Source organism: Kogia breviceps, chromosome 10, assembly GCF_026419965.1.
Source record: "Kogia breviceps isolate mKogBre1 chromosome 10, mKogBre1 haplotype 1, whole genome shotgun sequence".
NCBI lineage: Eukaryota > Metazoa > Chordata > Mammalia > Artiodactyla > Physeteridae > Kogia > Kogia breviceps.
The window spans coordinates 46,446,433-46,464,160 of NC_081319.1; the positions used below are offsets into that span (position 1 = coordinate 46,446,433).

Consider the following 17,728-nt stretch of genomic DNA (forward strand, 5'->3'; position numbering starts at 1 on the left):
TATTTTGATAAATGAATAAATATGTTGATTTCAAACAGATATGTTTTACCACAGCAAGGGACCGGTAAGTGGCGAAAAGATTACATACCCTCTCCCACCTTAGCTGAAAGCAGCCCCCTCCCAAGGCCCTGAGCTCAAGACCCTGGGTAGATGTACAAAAGAGGAGACAACACATGTCTGGGGTGGCTGGAGGGTGCCAGCTGGCGGGGGCGGCGCAGAAAGAGGTAATGGAAGAGGTGAGATGAACCTTTCCTTCCTGCTGTGCCGTCAATGGAGAATAATAGGAAGAAACTGGTCTGAGATTTTGACACAACGTCTAATCAAAGTGACTAGACACAGGTGCTAACAGAACTTCTAAACTGTGGGGCAAGTTTGTGATTTAGGAATTCCAACTTTAAGACCCTCTTGTGGGCTCAGCCCAGAATGAGGTGAACTTTGCCCAAGGAATACAGAGAAATAGAAAGAGACAGCAAGTGAGGCAGAGGCTGAGGCAGGGCCAAACCGGGGCTCTTTAATCTAAAAGCCACTTTGTCAAGTGCTGTCTGGGCTCCATCAGCAAATCAACTGGCCACCTCTCTAGCTCCTGTTCTGTGTGGGTAGCACTGGATACTCTGTGTGCAGAGGAGCAAGGCTCTTGACATTGGAGAATTTGCAGAATGATGGAGAGACAGATTTGCCCCTGAATAATAATTCCCTTACAGAGTCGGGAAGCTCAGAGCAGGGCATCAGGGAGGCCTGGAGAGACTTGGGGAGGCTTCTGGGGGGAGACAGGCCTGGAGCTGGCTCATGGAGGACAGACTACAGGCAAAAGCTTGGCAGATTCACAGTCAGTCCTTGGCTGAAGAGAGAAGCGGGTGGTTTGAAAATGTGATGCCGCTTTTCACTGTAATTAGTAAATGTGCCCTGTGAGTTAGGAGTATGCCAGAATAGTAAAGATTTTAGTCACTACCCTATAGTTTAAGGGCATTGTGTCCTGTGGGAGAGGCCTGTGTATCCTGGCTGAGTGGCTTCAGAGGCTGGGTCTACTCCCTTCCCAGGGAAGATAATCTTTGCACATCTTAAAGAGAGCAGAGAAGATGAGTTCAGAGCCCTCTCCCTGCAGCCCACATGGGAAAGTCCTGCTGCCCCCTGACTAGTTTGTCTTGCTGCAGTGCACTGCGGTCACTGTTTTGGCTGCCCTTGGAGCCAGTGGAAGACAGCTGGTAGCTCTCTCTTGGGTGGAGAGCAGTTCCTCTGTATGGATTTGAGTAAATGTTGCCCAACTGTCTGCTACCTGGGCTTCTCAGCAGCTGTCACTGCAGCAGAGCAGAGAAGGGGAAGTCAAGAACGAAAAGCTCAGGGCATGAGGTTGGCTGGTGCAGCTATGGGCTGGGTCAGGATTGGGGTGGAGAGCAGGATGACAGACTGGAGAAGAGTGGAAGGACCGGGGCCTACCTGGCCAGCCCTTCCTGGAACTCCCTGGCATTGGAGCCATGACTGACTTCCCCTGACTGGAACATGCCTGTTCCAGGAAAAGGCCCAGCTCTTGCTGGAATGATGCCTCAGTGGGTTACAGGGAAACCTGACCACTCATGCAAAGACTCTGAGCTGCCCCCATAACCTGCCCTGCCCACCAGGGAGTGATTGATGTGCTGTGGCTGGGAAATCAAGTCAGCAGGAAGCAGGTGGTTTGAGATATTTCAGAAGAGGATGAGACAGTTTGAACAACAAAAGAAATAATGATAATAATGAAATAAAATTAATACTCATGAGTCTATACTGATATAAATAAATAAATAGGAAGAAAGGTTAACTTTCTTACAGTAAAATTCCAATTAAAAAATATAGAAAGAATGATGGAAATAGAAAGTGACCATTTGGCAAACACCACAGTAATAATCATTGTCAGAAAGCATCATTGGTAGATGCTAAAATTAGTGGTAAAAGTATGATAAGAAGCAGGATATTTGCATAGTTTCAAAGTACCTCCCCACAAGATGCTTATTACAAAGGAATAAATCGTAATTTCATGGTGGAAAAACCTGGCAGACACTACCTTACCAAGTGATCAAAGTTAACATTGCCAGTAATGAGCCATATTAAAGTTAGGTACATCTGGTATCATGTTCTGAGAGGGACACATCACTTCCCTGGTGTTCCTGCCCAAAATGCATAGCCTCAGTCTAATCATGAAGAAGCATCAGACCAAAATTTAGGGACATTCTACAGTTCTCTTCAGAACTGTCAGGTCATGAAAGATAAAGCAAGACTGAGGAATTGTCTCAGAATGGAGAGACCAAGGAGACAACAACAAAATGCAGGGTGGGGTTCTGCTTCAGATCCTGGACCAGAGAAGGGACATTAGTAGGACAATTGGTGACATTCGAATAAGGTCTGCAGATTAGTTAATTGTATTGTGTCAGGGTTCAGATCATTGTATTGTGGTTCTGTAAGATGTTAACAGGAATTCTGTGCACAATATTTGCAAGTCTAAAAATTATTTTTAAATTAAAAAATTTTAAAAAGGGGGTGAAGAAGGAGCCCAGGTTCTAGAACTTAGTTGTTCCCCAAGATGGAAGCAGGACTCTATGGCCTTATTCTCTCTATTGGTAACTAGCATTTGGCCTGGAGAGACTTGGAGACCCACCCACTAGGAATGTCCCCTGCTTCCCTCTGTGGGAGTGAGAACCCATCACAGGCTTGGCCTCCTGTGGCCTGTCGATGCCAGAGAAAGGCAAGTAAGTGTCTTCCTTTGTCCACCTCTCTGGGGACATTCAGTTCTCATGCCTGTCTGAGGGAGGCACCATCCCCACACCCCCAAAAGATCTGAAAACCACGGTTCAGAGAGGTGAAGCCACCATCTCTAGGTCACACAACAGGTACATAGCCAGATTCAAGCCCAGCTCTGTGTGACCCCATTGCCAGTGCCTGTAACCACCTGACATTCTTCTATTACTGCTCAATTCAGGTAGGGGCAACGAGCGTTCACCAAGCAACTACTGTGTGTCAGACTGGCAGTGGAGCTGGAGGCAAAGGTGGCTGAGACATTGACCCTGGACCACAGGTGCCATCCTGGCAGAGAGGTACCCTCATACTGCCAAGCGTATTGCAGCTAGTGTGTCGCGCACACATATTCGTTCATTCAGTCTGCTCTTGGCTGGCCTTGGACTCAGGCGGGTGGGTCAGATATGGTCCTTGCCCTGGGAGCTTGTGACCCAGTAGGGGAGCAGACAAGTGAACAGACAGCTAGCTATGCGGAGATTCATGCCATGATGGGAGTGATATAGGGGGAGTAGGGAAGGGGAAAGAGGGAATATGGTTTAGAGAGTCTAGGAGATGAGAATATCGCTGACACTGTGGTGGAACAGACACAGCACTGCTTGGAGTGAGTTATGGTCAGAGAAGGAGAGTTGGGGGTGAATGAGGGAGTGGGTAGAATCCTGCTGGGGAGCTATCCAGGACCAATGAAGCTGGAGGCTGGGAAGGCCACCTAGATAGGGGACAGGGTAAGCGAAAGCCTGGAAGTCTGGACTGAGGCAGGTCATGTCCTTGGCCCAGCTGCAGGGGAATCGTTCCAGAGAAGTGTGGTTGGGGACACATGTTTTCCAAAGTAATTAGACTATCTTTGGGTGGAGATGTTCTTTCATGGGGGCAGTCATTTGAGCTTGACTCATTTTCAGTGAGGGAAAAAGCTTGTGGCTGTGCAGCCGAGGTGGGTCTGGGGCAGGCGCGAAGAGGTATCTTGTTCCAGCCGGAAGGCAGGATGTGTGCAGGAAACTGTCCAGGGAGGGGAAGAGCTTATAAAGAATCACATCTTCTGCACTTCCCTGAGGAAGAAGGACGCAGGCGCTACTGCTCTCCTCCTGGGTGTGAGGTGGACACCCCTAGGCAAGTGGGGCTGGCTCTGGTAGGTTTCTGAAACTCTCGGAATGGGGTGGGCCCTACACAGGGGCCACGGGTTGAGACTGGATCCAGTGACGCAGAGAGTGTGGACAGTGTGGGGAGAGGCAGGTGCTAAGTGGGGTGAGTGTGGAGCTCTGTCTCTAGGGCAGCTGTTGGAGCAGTTGCCCCAGCAGCTGGGGAGTAAGATGGTCTGCTGGGCCCTTGCCCCCTTGATTCCAGCTCTGAGAATCTGCTTCATGGATTCTGGAAATCCCTGAAAGTTGGTACTGACATGGCTGGGTGACCTCAGGCATTCCCTTTCCTCTCTGGGCTGTACTGTGATGGGGACAGATGAGGTGGCCTTTAAGGGTCCCCCTCCCAGGGCTGAGGTTCCCAGCACACATCCATACTCTCTCCTTATGCACCCCCATCCTCTCTTTTTTTCTTTTTTTTTTTTTGCAGTACACGGGCCTCTCACTGCTGTGGCCTCTCCCGTTGCGGAGCACAGGCTCCGGACGCACAGGCTCAGTGGCCATGGCTCACGGGCCCAGCTGCTCCGCGGCATGTGGGATCTTCCTGGACGGGGACATGAACCGCGTCCCCTGCATCGGCAGGCGGATTCTCAACCACTGCGCCACCAGGGAAGCCCCCCATCCTCTCTTTTTACCCTCAACTCCTGCTAAGTTATCAGCCCCTCCATCTGCCCCAAACAGTCCCAGGATCCCTTCATCCCAGCTTGAGTCAAGAGTCATTTTAGGGTCTGGAGGGGAACCAATAGTTAAGTGCTAGGCACTTATTTAATTATTATAAAAATGCCACCAGGAAGCATTTTATAGGTGAGAAAACTAAGGCTCAGAGGTTAAGTAATTTGCCCAGGGTTACTCAGCCATTAAGAACTGGACCAATCTATAGTCTGTTCTTCCATGCTGCACCATGCTGAGTGTACCACCCTCCCTGGGGGTGGTGGCGGTGGAGTGGGTATTTCATTTTGACCCCAGCATAATGCTGAAATGCAAAAGCGAGGAGCTTGAGTAGTGAAATTTTGGGCAACAACAAGAGAGGCCCCCAAAAAGGCAGAAATAATTCAGGAAAGGTGTGAATATCTTCAGCAGCAGCTCCTTGAAGAGTCGGGCTCTAAAATTGCTTAGTTTTTATTAATTGAAACAAACTTTGGGAGGAGGGGTTGCTCTTATGATTTCATCAATGTCACAAGCATCTCTGTTTCCTGGTAAGAGCCAGGAAACATGGAGTAATGTGGGGTCCCAGGGAGTGGGGAGTGGGTGGGTCTCACAGATCCTAGGGAGTAGGAGGCAGCATGTCTATCAGGAGGCTGCAAGGGGCCCCCTGCCTGGTGGGGACCAGACAAGGACACTTTCTTCCAGCCAGGCTCTGTGACTCCACAAACCTAGGGAAGGTTAGTGCAGGAGATGGGGGCTCTGGGCATGAAAAAGGCAGGACACAACAATATGTTCCCAAGGGTTATTTTGGAGGGAAGTAGGATTATGGGGAGATTTTTAGCCTCTTTTCTATTTTTTTCTTGTATTTTCACATTTTATATTGAGCATACTATTACTTTTGTAATCAGGAAAAATACATGTTAAAAAAGTAAAGAGGGAGAGTGTGTGCAGTGGTCCAGGACTAAGTGATCAGGGCTCTAGGGTCAGCTCTGCCTGGTTTGTGGTGAGGCCCTGGGCTTCCTGTGAAACCGGGGAGGGGACACCTGCTCCCCTCCTCACAGGGAAGCCAGGAAGACTTGCAAGGACCAGGGTATAAAAGAGCCTCATGTAAATGTCAGGACTGGTTTGTATTGTTTTCATTGTGTTTTATCATCACATTGAATCCAAATGCCATGCTTCCCAAGGGGGACCGTGCAGGGGGCAGCTGTCGGTCCTGTGAGTCTGCGAGGGCTCACAGCAGCTCGCAGTGTGTGGTTCAAGGCTCCAGATCTAGAGCCGACTGGTGGGACTTGATTTCTAATCCTGCAGTACACTTGCTGTGTGTCCTTGGGCATGTTACTCCCCCTCTCTGAGCCTCAGTTCCTCACTTGTAAAATGGGAATAACAATAGTGCTTGTCTCAAAAGCTCATTGTGAGAGCAGTAAGTACCTTAACACATATAAAGCTTGGTGGGCAAGTCAGGGAGCAGAGTGGGGAGGGAGCACAACTCACTTGTTATTTTCTTTGAGAGGCAATGTAATTTATTGTTTAAGAGCATGGAGTCTGGGGAATTCTCTGGCTGTCCAGTGGTTAAGACTCTGTGCTTTCACTGCTGAGGGCATGGTTTTCACTCCTGGTCAGGGAACTAAGCCATGCTGCATGGTGGACAAAAGGAAATGGACTCTGGGTTTTAGTTCCTGGTCTACTACTCACTTGCTCTTGGGCCAGTTCCCTAATCTCTGTGCCTCAGTGTTCTCAGCTACAAAATGGGACTAATGATAGTGTTTAATTTCTATAAGGTAAATATGAGGATTCAATAATATATGTGAAGCTCCTTGTCCCTGCACCCAGCACACTGTCAGGGCTCCATGGTGTTAAGCCATTATAATAACTGCACCACATTTAATCCCACGAAATCCTTTGCTGTAGTATTATTTATTTCATGATGAGAAAACAGCCTCGTGGAATTCAAGGGTTTAGGATGGAAGCCCTGACTTTGTCTTGGGGCTGCATGAAGGTTTAAGCCCAAGAGCATCCCAAACTGAGCAGTGGAGCAGAGACCCACCTCTGCCCCCTGAGTTGGTCATTCCTGAATTCTCTCCCTGTGTGCCATTCCCATGGCCCTGGACCTCTTTCTTCCTGTCCTTGTGTGGCTCTCAGTTCCTTTTCCTGTTTTCTATTCACATACCATCAGTCCCACAACCAGCCTTCCATTAAAGCATCCTGAGCAATGGCAGCCTGGTCTCCTGTCACTCTCCATCTCTAGTCCCCAACCTTCACCCCTATCTTTTAATGAGCTAGCCTAGACTCTGGGCCTAGGTTCAAATCCCAGCTCTGCTACTTACTAGCTATGTGCCCTTGGGCATGTTCCCTAGCCCCTCTATGACTCAGTTTCCTCACAGGTAAACTAGAGATAATAACTATCCACCTCAGAGTGTTATTGCAAAGATGAAATGAATTAATGCATGTAAGGTTCTGAGAACAGAGCCTGGCCCATAGGAAGTGCTCTGTAAGTGGTGGGTATTGTTGTTGTTATTGTTATACATACAGTAGAGTTTAATATCTTGTGTTTTCCCAAACCCAGTAGGAAGAAAAGAGAGATCCCAATGCTGTTACCAGGTCCCCCACCTGTGCCCCAACAGAGCACTTTCCACAGCCCGACACTGTGGTCAGAGTGTCAGTAACTTCACAACTCCTGCCTCAACTTTTCCAGCCACAGCTGGGCTGGGAATACAGGATGGGAATGCTAGAATTATAGGCAGAGAGGGGGGGCCCATCACTAGCTGAGCCAGGTTGGAGTCCAGGCCTTGGGACTCTGTCTCCACCCTAGTCCTCCCAAAGCAGTCAGGGGAGCCTTCTGAGGGAGGGAGCAGGGGGTGGCCACAGGGAGGCTTGCGTCAGCTGGAAGTGGCCTTGAACTTGGCTCAAGTGGAAATAGTGGGGGCTCTGGGCCGGTCACACTCCATGGTCATGGGCTCCCAAGACTGCTGAGGCAGAGCTTGCCCAAGCTGAGGAAATAACTCACAGAAGGAGGGTCTTGGCTCAGCTGTGTGCAGGGCACCAGTGTGGGAGGGAGAAAATCAGGCCAGGGAAAAAGGAGGAGAGAGAAGAAGGAAGGGAGAGGGTGATTGTGCTGATTAACTGCATGGTCATATGTTGAATGCCTCTCAGATGTCAGCCCTGTTCCGGGGAGTTCCAACGCCTGGGAATCCCCAGTCTAGCAGAGGAGGCAAGTGATCCTCAAAAGGTGACTCTGTTTCTAGGAGGTGGATTTGACGCTGAGGAGTGACCTTCTGTGAGTGCTTGGGGGGCTGGGGGAGGGGGTTCACCAGGCCAGTGGCCCAGGTAGCCTCCTGGGAGGGGAGGATTGAGGTTTTATTTTAAAGGATATAAATCTTTTTTCAAGGAAGCCAGCAAAATTATTGTCCACTGAAAGTGATCTCAAATGTTATTCTTTGTTTTATATTACAAAAGGCGGTGTGGCCTCTTAGGGTCACATTTGATCTTGTTTATTCACTGGTCTCAGCTGCACTGTGGGCAGCACACTCAGCATGGGGGTGCTGTGGTCAACTGGGAGGGGACCTACACGTGACCCTGTCCTCAAGGCCTCTTGGCTATGGAGGAGGGCAGCCATGGGGTTGATGTGAAAGGTGTAAAAGGGAAGGTGGTGGGTGATAGCACGACAGGCAGGTTTGGTCATGCTCCATGGGATCCTGATCAGAGGTATGCTGGTAAAGGTTTAACAGCTGATTCTCAGCAACGGTGGGTAAGGGAAGGGAAGCTCCAGTTTATAGCATTTGCCTTGGTGTAAATATTCCCACCATGATCAATTTCAGGCTACTGCCTTACCACTGAATGTGGAATTGGTTAATTCCATGATTGCTTGTTGAATGCCTCCTAGATGTTGCATTAGTGGCTCTCGCCAGCCGGTATGAGACAGCCTCAGCATATGGCTGACTTTGAGTCTTCTCTGCCATCCATTGATGAGGCCAGAAGTCCCACTATCAGAGGCTCATCCTTCAAATTCAAGTTTGGTGCATGTTGAAAAGGGGAGCTGGGGGAAAAGGGCCAGTTCTGTTACTGAGTCCAAGCTTGTACTGCTCCCTGGCACGACAGGCGACGAGGTGTTGGGCAAGGAATAGTGACTTTATTCAGAAAGCCAGCAGGGTGAGAAGATGGGGGACCCATGTCCCAAAGAATCATCTTACCTGAGTTATTAGAATTCAGGCTTCTTTCATACTAAAAGGGAAGCCGGGTGCGGCTGGTTGTTGCAGACCTCTTGGTACCGGCCAGACCTTGGTGGGGATGTGATAATCCTTTGTTCCTGGAGCTGACCACGTGGGACTGGTCAGATGTTCCTGTAAACCTTCAACAAGACAAATGTTATTTTCTGTTCTGCAAATTTTTATCTCTTTATGAATGAAAAGTGTTATGCCTTTAATGGTCAAGCTTGGGAGGCAGAGCCTTGAGAAAGGGTTATTGTGTATATTTCAGGCTGTAAGCATCATTCTTTACTGTTGGATGAGACAAAGGTGCAGAGCCTTCATGGCTAAGCCCAGGCAACAGAGCCAATGTGGAGTCAGGTTTGTTCTTCTCTGTTACAGTTCTACCTTGTATTGTTAGGGCCATCCAATCCTGGGCCCATCATTTGCTGATCTTAAGCTGTGGGCAATTGGGCTTCACCTCTCCAAGCCTCAGTTTCCTCATCTGGAAAATGGGGATCATAATGGTACTGCTTATCAGAACTATGGTGACGATTAAATGAGAAGGAGCTCAACTAACATAGCTACCTTCCTGTCTAGATGGACATAGCAGTATCCTTTTTCTTATTGCCTCAACTTTGACTTCTCTGAGAGGCCTGGGGAGGGGAGGCCTGGATCCTCAGGAGAAGACATTAACCTCCAGCCAGATTCTTTCTAAGTTAAATCTGGAGCCAGCCCAGGCCAGCAGCCTCAGGATGATGTTACTGCCCCAGAGACAAGCTGTAGTTTGCCCTTGTGCCCTTGGCTCCATTGTACGGGAAGCTCAGCTGACCTTGCCCTTGCTGTCCCTGCTCCTTTCAGCCTCCTCTCTATCTAGTTCTCCAGATTCCCCAAAGGTTCTACTCCAGAGCTTCATTTGGGGTTGCCTTACTTTCTGCTAAGATGTGAATAACTGACACTGCAATTCATTCCTCTCAAGGCGTTTCTGGGTAAGCCAAATAAATGAATTCAGGTAATAAGGAAAAGCGAAAAAACAAAAGAAGGGAAAACAGAACAGGGCTAGATGGACTGTTACAAGTGGGGTAACAGAGACCTGAAGGGCGGTCAAACATGGGGTTTGTGGCTCACTGCAGCCATACAGAGATGACTCACTGTATGCTTTGCACAAGTAGTTCCCTTTCTTTGAGTCTCTGTTTCCCCACCTATAAGTTGGAGGAGGTGGACAGCATGTACTCTCACTCACTCAGTGTGAGGTGCAGAGGGCACAAAGGGTCACAGGAAGTGACCCTATTGCCACTGCGTCAAATTACCACAAATTCAGTGGCTTAAAGCAGCACAAATTTATTATCTTAAAATTCTAGAGATCAAAAGTCTAAAGTGGGTCAACCCAGTTGCATTCCTTCCGGAGACTCAGGGAAGGATTAGTTCCCTGCCTCTTCTAGCCTTTAGAGGCTGCCTGCATCCATTGTCTTGTAACTACATTCCTCTGACCTCTGTTTCCATCGTCACATTTCCTTTTCTGATTCAGATACTCCTGCCTTCCTTATAAAGGACCTTGTGAGTACAGTGGCCCCACCGGGATAATCCAGGGTACTCTCCTTAGCTCAGGATCCTTAATTACTTCTGTCAAGTCCCTTTTGATATGTAAGGTAACATATCCACAGGCTTCAGGGATTAGGATATGGATATTTTGGGGAGGCTCCTCTGTTGATCATAGGGAGACTACGTTTCCCAAGGAGGCTCCATAAAGCCTTGGGGGCATTAATGGTGGAATCTACCAAGGCTGGCCCAGCCAATGAGGGCGAAACCTGGGCAACCAATACCTCCTGAGCTCAAATCACACCTCTCTCAGGTGGCCTCTTTTGATAACTGCTAGACAGGGCAGAACAGAGGCGGAGAATGATATGGGACCAGGGACAAGGCACTGTTTCTGAGTCTGAAGACCTGGGGCTCAGATGTGCTCAGCCAGTGACTTCCTGCGTGATTGTGGAGAAGTTACTTTACTCCTGGGTTAAGTGGAGCTGACAGTTCCTTCCTGGTTTGCCTTCCAGGACTACCAGAGTTGATATGAAAGTGCCTGGCCAATTGTCACTTGCATATGACACATGCTGGTTGCTGTTGTCATCGTTGTTGGTATTATTGCCGAAAGTGATGGGAGGGTCTGATGGCCCCAGAGGTCCAGAGAATGTGGAAAGATTCCCAAGGTGAACGATCAGGAGGCCAGAGGCCCCGAGATGGAAAAGAATGGAGTGTTCCAGGTGAAGGGAGCTTTGTAAAGGTGACCTGGACCAGCCTGGGGCCTGCTGACCCTGACTTCTGGCTTTGATCAAAGCAATTATCAGACTTGGATGTTTGTTAAAGCAAAAGTCAGAGACTTTCAGAAGCCAGGTCAGGATAAAGGTCAGTGCTAACAGACTAGAAGAGCTGGTATTTAATTAGTGGTAACTCCTGACTAATAAGTCCTAATCAGGCCCAAGTGCAGAAGGGCACTCCCTCCTCCCAATGCCAGCAGCTCACGGACTCCCAAACCAGCCATGTGCTGGGGGTCGGGGGGGTGCCCATACTGGTGCCCAGGAAAGAGGGGCTAAGGGACAGGAGAGCCCAGATGCACAGGAGGGGAGTGAAGGACGGAGAAGGAAGGCACAGGGCCAAGTTCTCAAGGCCAGTCAGGAGCAGAGCCCAGCCCTAGTTAAAGCTTCCCGGGCTAGGTCTTGGGGTGGGGATAGGACGTCTGTGTTTCCCCAGCATCTGGTCCAGAAGCCAGTTGACAGGAGCCCAAGGGTGGGGCAGAGGCTCAAGGAGTAGGAGGACTCCAGGGCTCTCCTGAGAGAGGTTCTGCGTCAGCAGAATTGCATATTTCCATCACAGGGTCACGGTGTCATGGATAGTAGAAGGGTCAGCTGAGGACCTGAGTCAACATTTCTTTCAAAATTCTACCTGGAAAAAAAACAGACAAAACTTCTACCAGGGGCTTCCCTGCTGGCGCAGTGGTTGAGAGTCCGCCTGCTGATGCAGGGGACACGGGTTCATGCCCCGGTCTGGGAAGATCCCACATGCCGCGGAGCGGCTGGGCCCATGAGCCATGGCCGCTGAGCCTGCACGTCCGGAGCCTGTGCTCCGCAACGGGTGAGGCCACAACAGTGAGAGGCCCGCGTACCGCAAAAAAAAAAAAAAAAAAAAAAAAAATTCTACCGGGAAGGACTGGGGAAAATGTTTGCAATATATATGTAAAAAGCTAAAATCCTTACTATATAAAACCTCTTACAAAATGAGAATCCCACCCATTAAAACAATAAATCATGCCCAGAAGACATACATACAAAATAATACATTCAGTGTATTAAAAGTTCAACCTCATTTGAATCAAGGAATAAAAACTAAAATACAGAGGTACAAGGTGGAGTTGATTTGTATTTCTGGGTTTGTGGCCCATTATCATCACCAGCCTACAGGTCTTATTGTGGTGACTGTGCATGATTGCCTGCTTGGGCCACAAATTCGTTTTTATCTCTTTCCTCTCTCCTCCCCAAACCCTCTCCCCCATTGGTGAACAATCTAATGTGTTGAACATGAAGTCTCTCTCCTGTTAGAACACAGAGCAGGATTGAGCATAATCCTTGGTTCATGACGCGTTTTTCACTGGTCCATGTGAGGCTCTCTTTTTAAAATTATGTTTAATAATACAATTAAAACCTGGGAAACTGCTGCCCAGAGAGAACTTGACCATGGACAGTGACCTGCCCCATCCCATGTCTCTGGCTTCTCCTGCCCAGGCAGCCACCATCTTCAGTCTTGTGCCTATCTTTCCCCTGTCTTTCATCTCTTTGAGCTCCTTCACAGCATATATTTATATACTTCCTGAGGTGGTTGTTGTTATATATATATGTTTCATTTGTCTTAATTTTATTAAAAAAGTATCATGTAAATATTTTTATCATGTATGTATTTTTATGGAACCTGGAGATAGCAGTAAAGAGGTAGAGATACACAGGGTGATGATGAGGAAGGGGTCTGTGATGTCTCCCACATTTCAGTCTTAGGTGACCGAGTAGCTGGTGGCGCTGTTCAGTTAGATAGACAAAGGAGAGGAGAAGAGGCTGGTTTGGATGATGATGAACTCAGCTCTGGGCAAAGCAATAATTTAAGCAAATGTTTATTGAGTGCCTCCTATGTTCTGGGCATTCTTCATAGAGCTTGAAATGCTCTGCCTGAATTATAACATTTAAGCCTTACAAGAACCCCACGAAAACGCACTATAATTAATATCATATTAAAGATGGGGAAACTGAGGGATTAGTAGGTTTAGTTCTGAGTCTATTGACATGATGGTTCACACCTTTCTGCTGCAAACCTAGAAATAGTGGATAAAATATTGTTAAAATATTAAATATTTATAAATGAAGATATTGACATAAAACTAAATATGTATAAATAAAATATTTTTAAGATAACCAAAGGAAGGGAAATCCTCAAGTGAGAGAAGTAAAGAGAGTTCAAAGCCAGAGTAGACACACTAGGTATTTATAGAAAACGCAAGCCCCACTGAAGAGAAGTTCTCATTAAAAAAAAAAATTATAAGCCACACAAAGAAGAATAGTTTCAAGCCACACATGAGGAAGAGTATGTACACAATAAATAAGTGAATTGGTATCCCTAAATAATAAAGAAAAACATGAAAGACATTGTCAGTCTTTATAAATGATGAGGGGGAAAATAAAGAAGAGAAACCATCATGGAAGGAGTGAGTACTGTGAGAACACCTGAAGTTAAGTCAGCTACCCAGGGTGACATAACTATTAAGTGGTAGCCTTGGGCTCCTCATGGTGATTCTCGTACATGCCCGCCTATGGGTAACTGGCGTAAATGCGAAGAGTCTATTGGACACCCCAGAGCAGTGGCTAAAGTGGGTTTGGAGAGAGGGTGGATTCATCTCCTGTTACTCATGCTGTCCTCTGGCCCACAGAGCTCCAGCACTGGATGTGTCCTCCCGCCATGGCCACCACCACCTCTTCTCTGCCACCCACCACCAAGGTGGCCAGTTCTGAGGACAGCAGCTCCTTCTATGACTATGAGTACTACCTGGACGGCGTGGCCTTCATGCTCTGCAGGAAGGACGAGGTGCTGTCGTTTGGCAGAGTCTTTCTGCCACTCTTCTATGGCCTGATCTTTGTGCTGGGCCTGGGCGGGAACCTCCTTCTCTTAGTGGTCTTGCTCCGGTATGTGCCTCGAAGGCGGATGACCGAGATCTATCTGCTGAACCTGGCCATCTCCAACCTCCTGTTTGTGGTGACGCTGCCCTTTTGGGGCATCTCTGTGGCCTGGCATTGGGTCTTTGGGAGTTTCTTATGCAAGGTGGTGAGCACCCTCTACACCATTAACTTGTACAGTGGCATCTTCTTCATTAGCTGCATGAGCCTGGACAAGTACCTGGAGATTGTTTGCACTCAGCCCCACCACCGGCGGAGGACCCGGGCCAAGAGCCTGCTCCTTGCAGCTGTCCTGTGGGCTGTGGCCCTGGCTGTCTCCATCCCCGACATGGTCTTTGTGAGGACGCATGAAAATGCCCCAGGCATGTGGGACTGCTTTGCGGATTTTGGGGGGCATGGGACCATCTGGAAGCTCTTCCTCCGCTTCCAGCAGAACCTCCTGGGGTTTCTCCTCCCCCTCCTTGCCATGATCTTCTTCTATTCCCGCATTGGCTCTGTCCTAGTCAGGCTGAGGCCCCCAGGCCAGAGCCGGGCTCTGAGGATGGCCATCGGCCTGGTGGTGGCCTTCTTTGTGCTGTGGTTCCCGTACAACGTCACCTTGTTTCTGCACTCGCTGCTGGACCTGCAAGTCTTTGGGGACTGCAAGGTCAGCCAGCACCTGGACTACGCACTGCAGGTGACAGAGAGCATCGCCTTCCTCCACTGCTGCTTCACCCCCGTCCTCTATGCGTTTTCCAGCCGCCGCTTCCGCCAGTACCTCAAGGCTTTCCTGGCCACTGTGCTCAGACTACACCAGGTTCCTTACCTTGCCCAGGCCACACCGTCCAGCTGTTCTGAGAGTAGTTGGCTCAGTGGCCAAGAAGATATAACTGGCATGAATGACCTCGGGGAGAGGCAGGCTGAGGACTCCCCCAACAAGGGGGATGCGGGGAAAAATTCAGCCTGAGTGGCCACACCACAGTCCATGAGAGCAGATGGGACCCAGCTCAGCTGCACATCCACCAAAGTCCTCCCTTCAGAGGTCTCAGTGACCATGTTGCTAAACCAGTCAGTTCTTGGTCCTCAGCCATCAGCAGCGTTCGCTGTCTCCTGTCTTCTCCCTCCTCTTTCTCCACTGCCTTCCAGGACTACATACTCACTGGCCTGAATGGCTGCCGTAGTTGCCCAGCTGACCTCTGTGCTTCCTATCCTCGTGCTCTCCGGTCATCTAATCTACACCCAGCAGCCAGAGTAACCACAACACCCTCAGCCATCTCTTCCATACCCCTCAGAGTAGCCCGAGGCCTGCCACCCACCGGACTGCAGCCTTCCCTGCGGCGCAGCTGGGGAAATATTACTGCAAGATTGTTGACTGTCACAGCCTTGATGGTGGATCCAGGGTCTGGCAGTCAGGAGGGGCTGGAGGTGCTCCACACATGGGAGTCTGCGGGTGGGAGGCAGAGTGAACACGTGTTCCTGGTGGTCCAGGAGCATCTGCCTCCCACGCCGCCTCTCAGGAGCCTTCAGGGCTCCCTAGACCCTGCACTGTCAAGTCCAGAACATTTGTCCAATTTAAGGCTGGAGCTTTCACAATTAGAATCCCATACACCGTTTCACCCTTGTATTCCTTCGCCTCCCTTTTCATTTCCTGGTTGCCACACCCATTGTTCTTTCCTGCACGTTCCCATCTTTGCTTTTGCGCTTTCCGGCTCCCTTATGGAACAGGGATCATTTTCCAGCCAGGTATCCCCTCACCCTTGTCGTGTAACTGAATCCTACTTGCTCTGAGAAACCACTCTGGGGTCACTCTGCCCTGTGCTTTGGGTGGAGGTTGGGTAGAGCATGGGTCTTTGACCAGTGATGGCCTTATGTTTCCCTGGCACAGTGATTCATTTATGGATGGGCACATGACCCAGGCAGAGCTTGTGAAATGTCACTTGACTAGAGCACGCTAGAACAGAGGCATGAAACTGAAGCCGAGGGGATGTGAGGTCTGGAGCTGCTCCCTCATCGGCTCGAAGTTCAGAAGGTGAGGTGACAGCAGTGAGTGAGCAGATCCTGGGGTCAGCGCTCGAGCCCTAGAATCAAGGCACGGCTGAAGCTCATCCCAAGCCTGGACTTGACGGTGACACGAACCAATAAATTCCTTTCCAGTTTGGGGTGGTGGTGTTTTGTTACTTGCGATCTAAGGCTTCCTGACGGATATGCCCTGCCTGGGTGCTTCATGTCTCCCACGGTCGGCATCGTTCCTGCCCACTGACATGTCCACTGAGAAGCCTTTCCCCAGGGAGCCCCTGGCCTACAGTGCCATCTCTCTTTCCTGAGCTTCGAAAGCATCAATGCTTTCTCCTACCTCCCAGAGCCACCTGGCACAACCTGCCGTGTCCTGCCATGTCTGTCCTGCAAAACCCAGCACAGAGCCTGGCAGACAGTAGTGTTCAGAAGGAAACCTTTAGATGCATAGAATGGAGACCAGGAGGACATATGGCTGGGTGAACGTAAGCTCCAGGGAAACAGGGACTCTGCCTGGTGTAAAATCTGCATCGCCCATGCTTCAGTCAGTGCTGGGAATGTAGTAGGTGCTCACTACCTTTTTTTTTTTCTTTGAATGAATAGCTGGATGGATAGAGAATTGAGCAGGTGGTCAGTATCCTGCCCACTCTTTCTTCTCTTTCCCTGAGCTTGGATGGTCTGGTCACAGCACATGTGTCATGAGCAGGGCTGTCCCTGGATGTTGCCTGAGTTGACCTGGCTGAGTTTTCCCACTGTGTCTCAGCTCTGGCGCCTCTGATTCTCTCTCCCCAAGGCCCCAGGTTCCCCACTGTCAGGAAGGACTGTGAGCCCACTCAGTCCCCTGGGAAATGAAGATCCTCTGGATATGAGGGTGGTGGTTTGTTTGAGGATGTGGTGGTGACGTTCTATTTTAGAGCTCTTGAAATCTTGCCCGACAGGGGACCTCAGTCCTGCCCACATGGCAGCCTGACTGGTGAGATACAGCCTGAGCCGTACTCATAGGATCTAGGTTCCCAGAGTCTCTGACTTGGTGCCCATGACACACAGATGGGATGGGACAAGGTGTGTCAGGCAAGGGACACCCAGCAGGGCTTGTCACCAGCATTGGTGGATTTGCATGTGTGCGTGTGGGTGGTCTGTGTGCGTGTGTCTGTGTTGCTGCTGGGGCTGTGTGGAGCACATATGGCTGTGTATATGGATCTAGCATGAATGTGTCGCTGTGTACATGTGGGTCTGAGTATGTGCCTGTGGGTTTTCCATGTGTTCCTATGTGCCTTTCTCCGGCTGCGTAAATGTCGGTGTGTGCTCTCTGTAAATAACGGGTATAAGACGTAGTGCCCTGAAGCCTGTGCCTAAAGGGGAGAAGAAGGCCTGGCTGCAGGTGGCCCATTGGTCCCTCTCACTTTCCAGTTGCCATACACCACAGCTGACCACAGTGCATTGGAGGTTGGCTCTCATACACAGGTGAGGATGGAGAGAGCCAGAACAGTGCCCTCTCCATCCTGATCTGACTTCCCAGCCTGGACCTTGGTTTCTCCTGCCACTCTCTGTCCACCCGGAGGCTTGGCTTCCCGTCTGCACTGCCCAACATACCTGTATTTCCTACCTGAGGTCTGAGGAAAGCCCCCAGGACTCTCTTGGCTCTCAGGCTCTGAGGCAAGGGAGACTCTCCCGCCCGGCTGAGCCAGGGGAAAGGCGGGCATGGCTCTGCTTGGGAACAGGGCTGCCCACCCTCCACCTTGTGAAGTGTGGCGTGAGCGTTCACAGCAGTTACTGCCTATAGAAAAATATCTATTTTACTAGGGGCCTG

General features: G+C 49.7%; 1 protein-coding gene and 1 non-coding gene across 4 annotated transcripts in view; both read left to right on the forward strand.

Moving 5' to 3' along the window:
- LOC131764397 (uncharacterized) overlaps window positions 1-3,062 on the forward strand; it is a 38,018-nt gene extending 34,956 nt beyond the window's left edge. The window contains exon 5 of the transcript XR_010834991.1: window positions 2,948-3,062. This is a non-coding gene — a transcript (uncharacterized protein). The remainder of the gene's footprint in view (window positions 1-2,947) is intronic.
- A 488-nt stretch (window positions 3,063-3,550) lies between these two features.
- Window positions 3,551-16,061, forward strand: ACKR2 (atypical chemokine receptor 2). Of its 3 annotated transcripts, none has more exons than XM_059077556.2 (2): window positions 3,551-3,886; window positions 13,683-16,061. In XM_059077556.2, the coding sequence occupies exon 2, from the start codon at window positions 13,697-13,699 to the stop codon at window positions 14,870-14,872; it is 1,176 nt and encodes a 391-aa protein (XP_058933539.1). In that variant the 5' UTR covers window positions 3,551-3,886; window positions 13,683-13,696; the 3' UTR covers window positions 14,873-16,061. The 3 variants fall into 3 exon arrangements, with proteins under 3 accessions (XP_058933539.1, XP_066861730.1, XP_058933542.1); XM_067005629.1 differs by having other exon boundaries at window positions 3,654-3,867; XM_059077559.2 differs by lacking the exon at window positions 3,551-3,886 and adding an exon at window positions 7,002-7,812.
- Window positions 16,062-17,728: the final 1,667 nt, after the last annotated feature.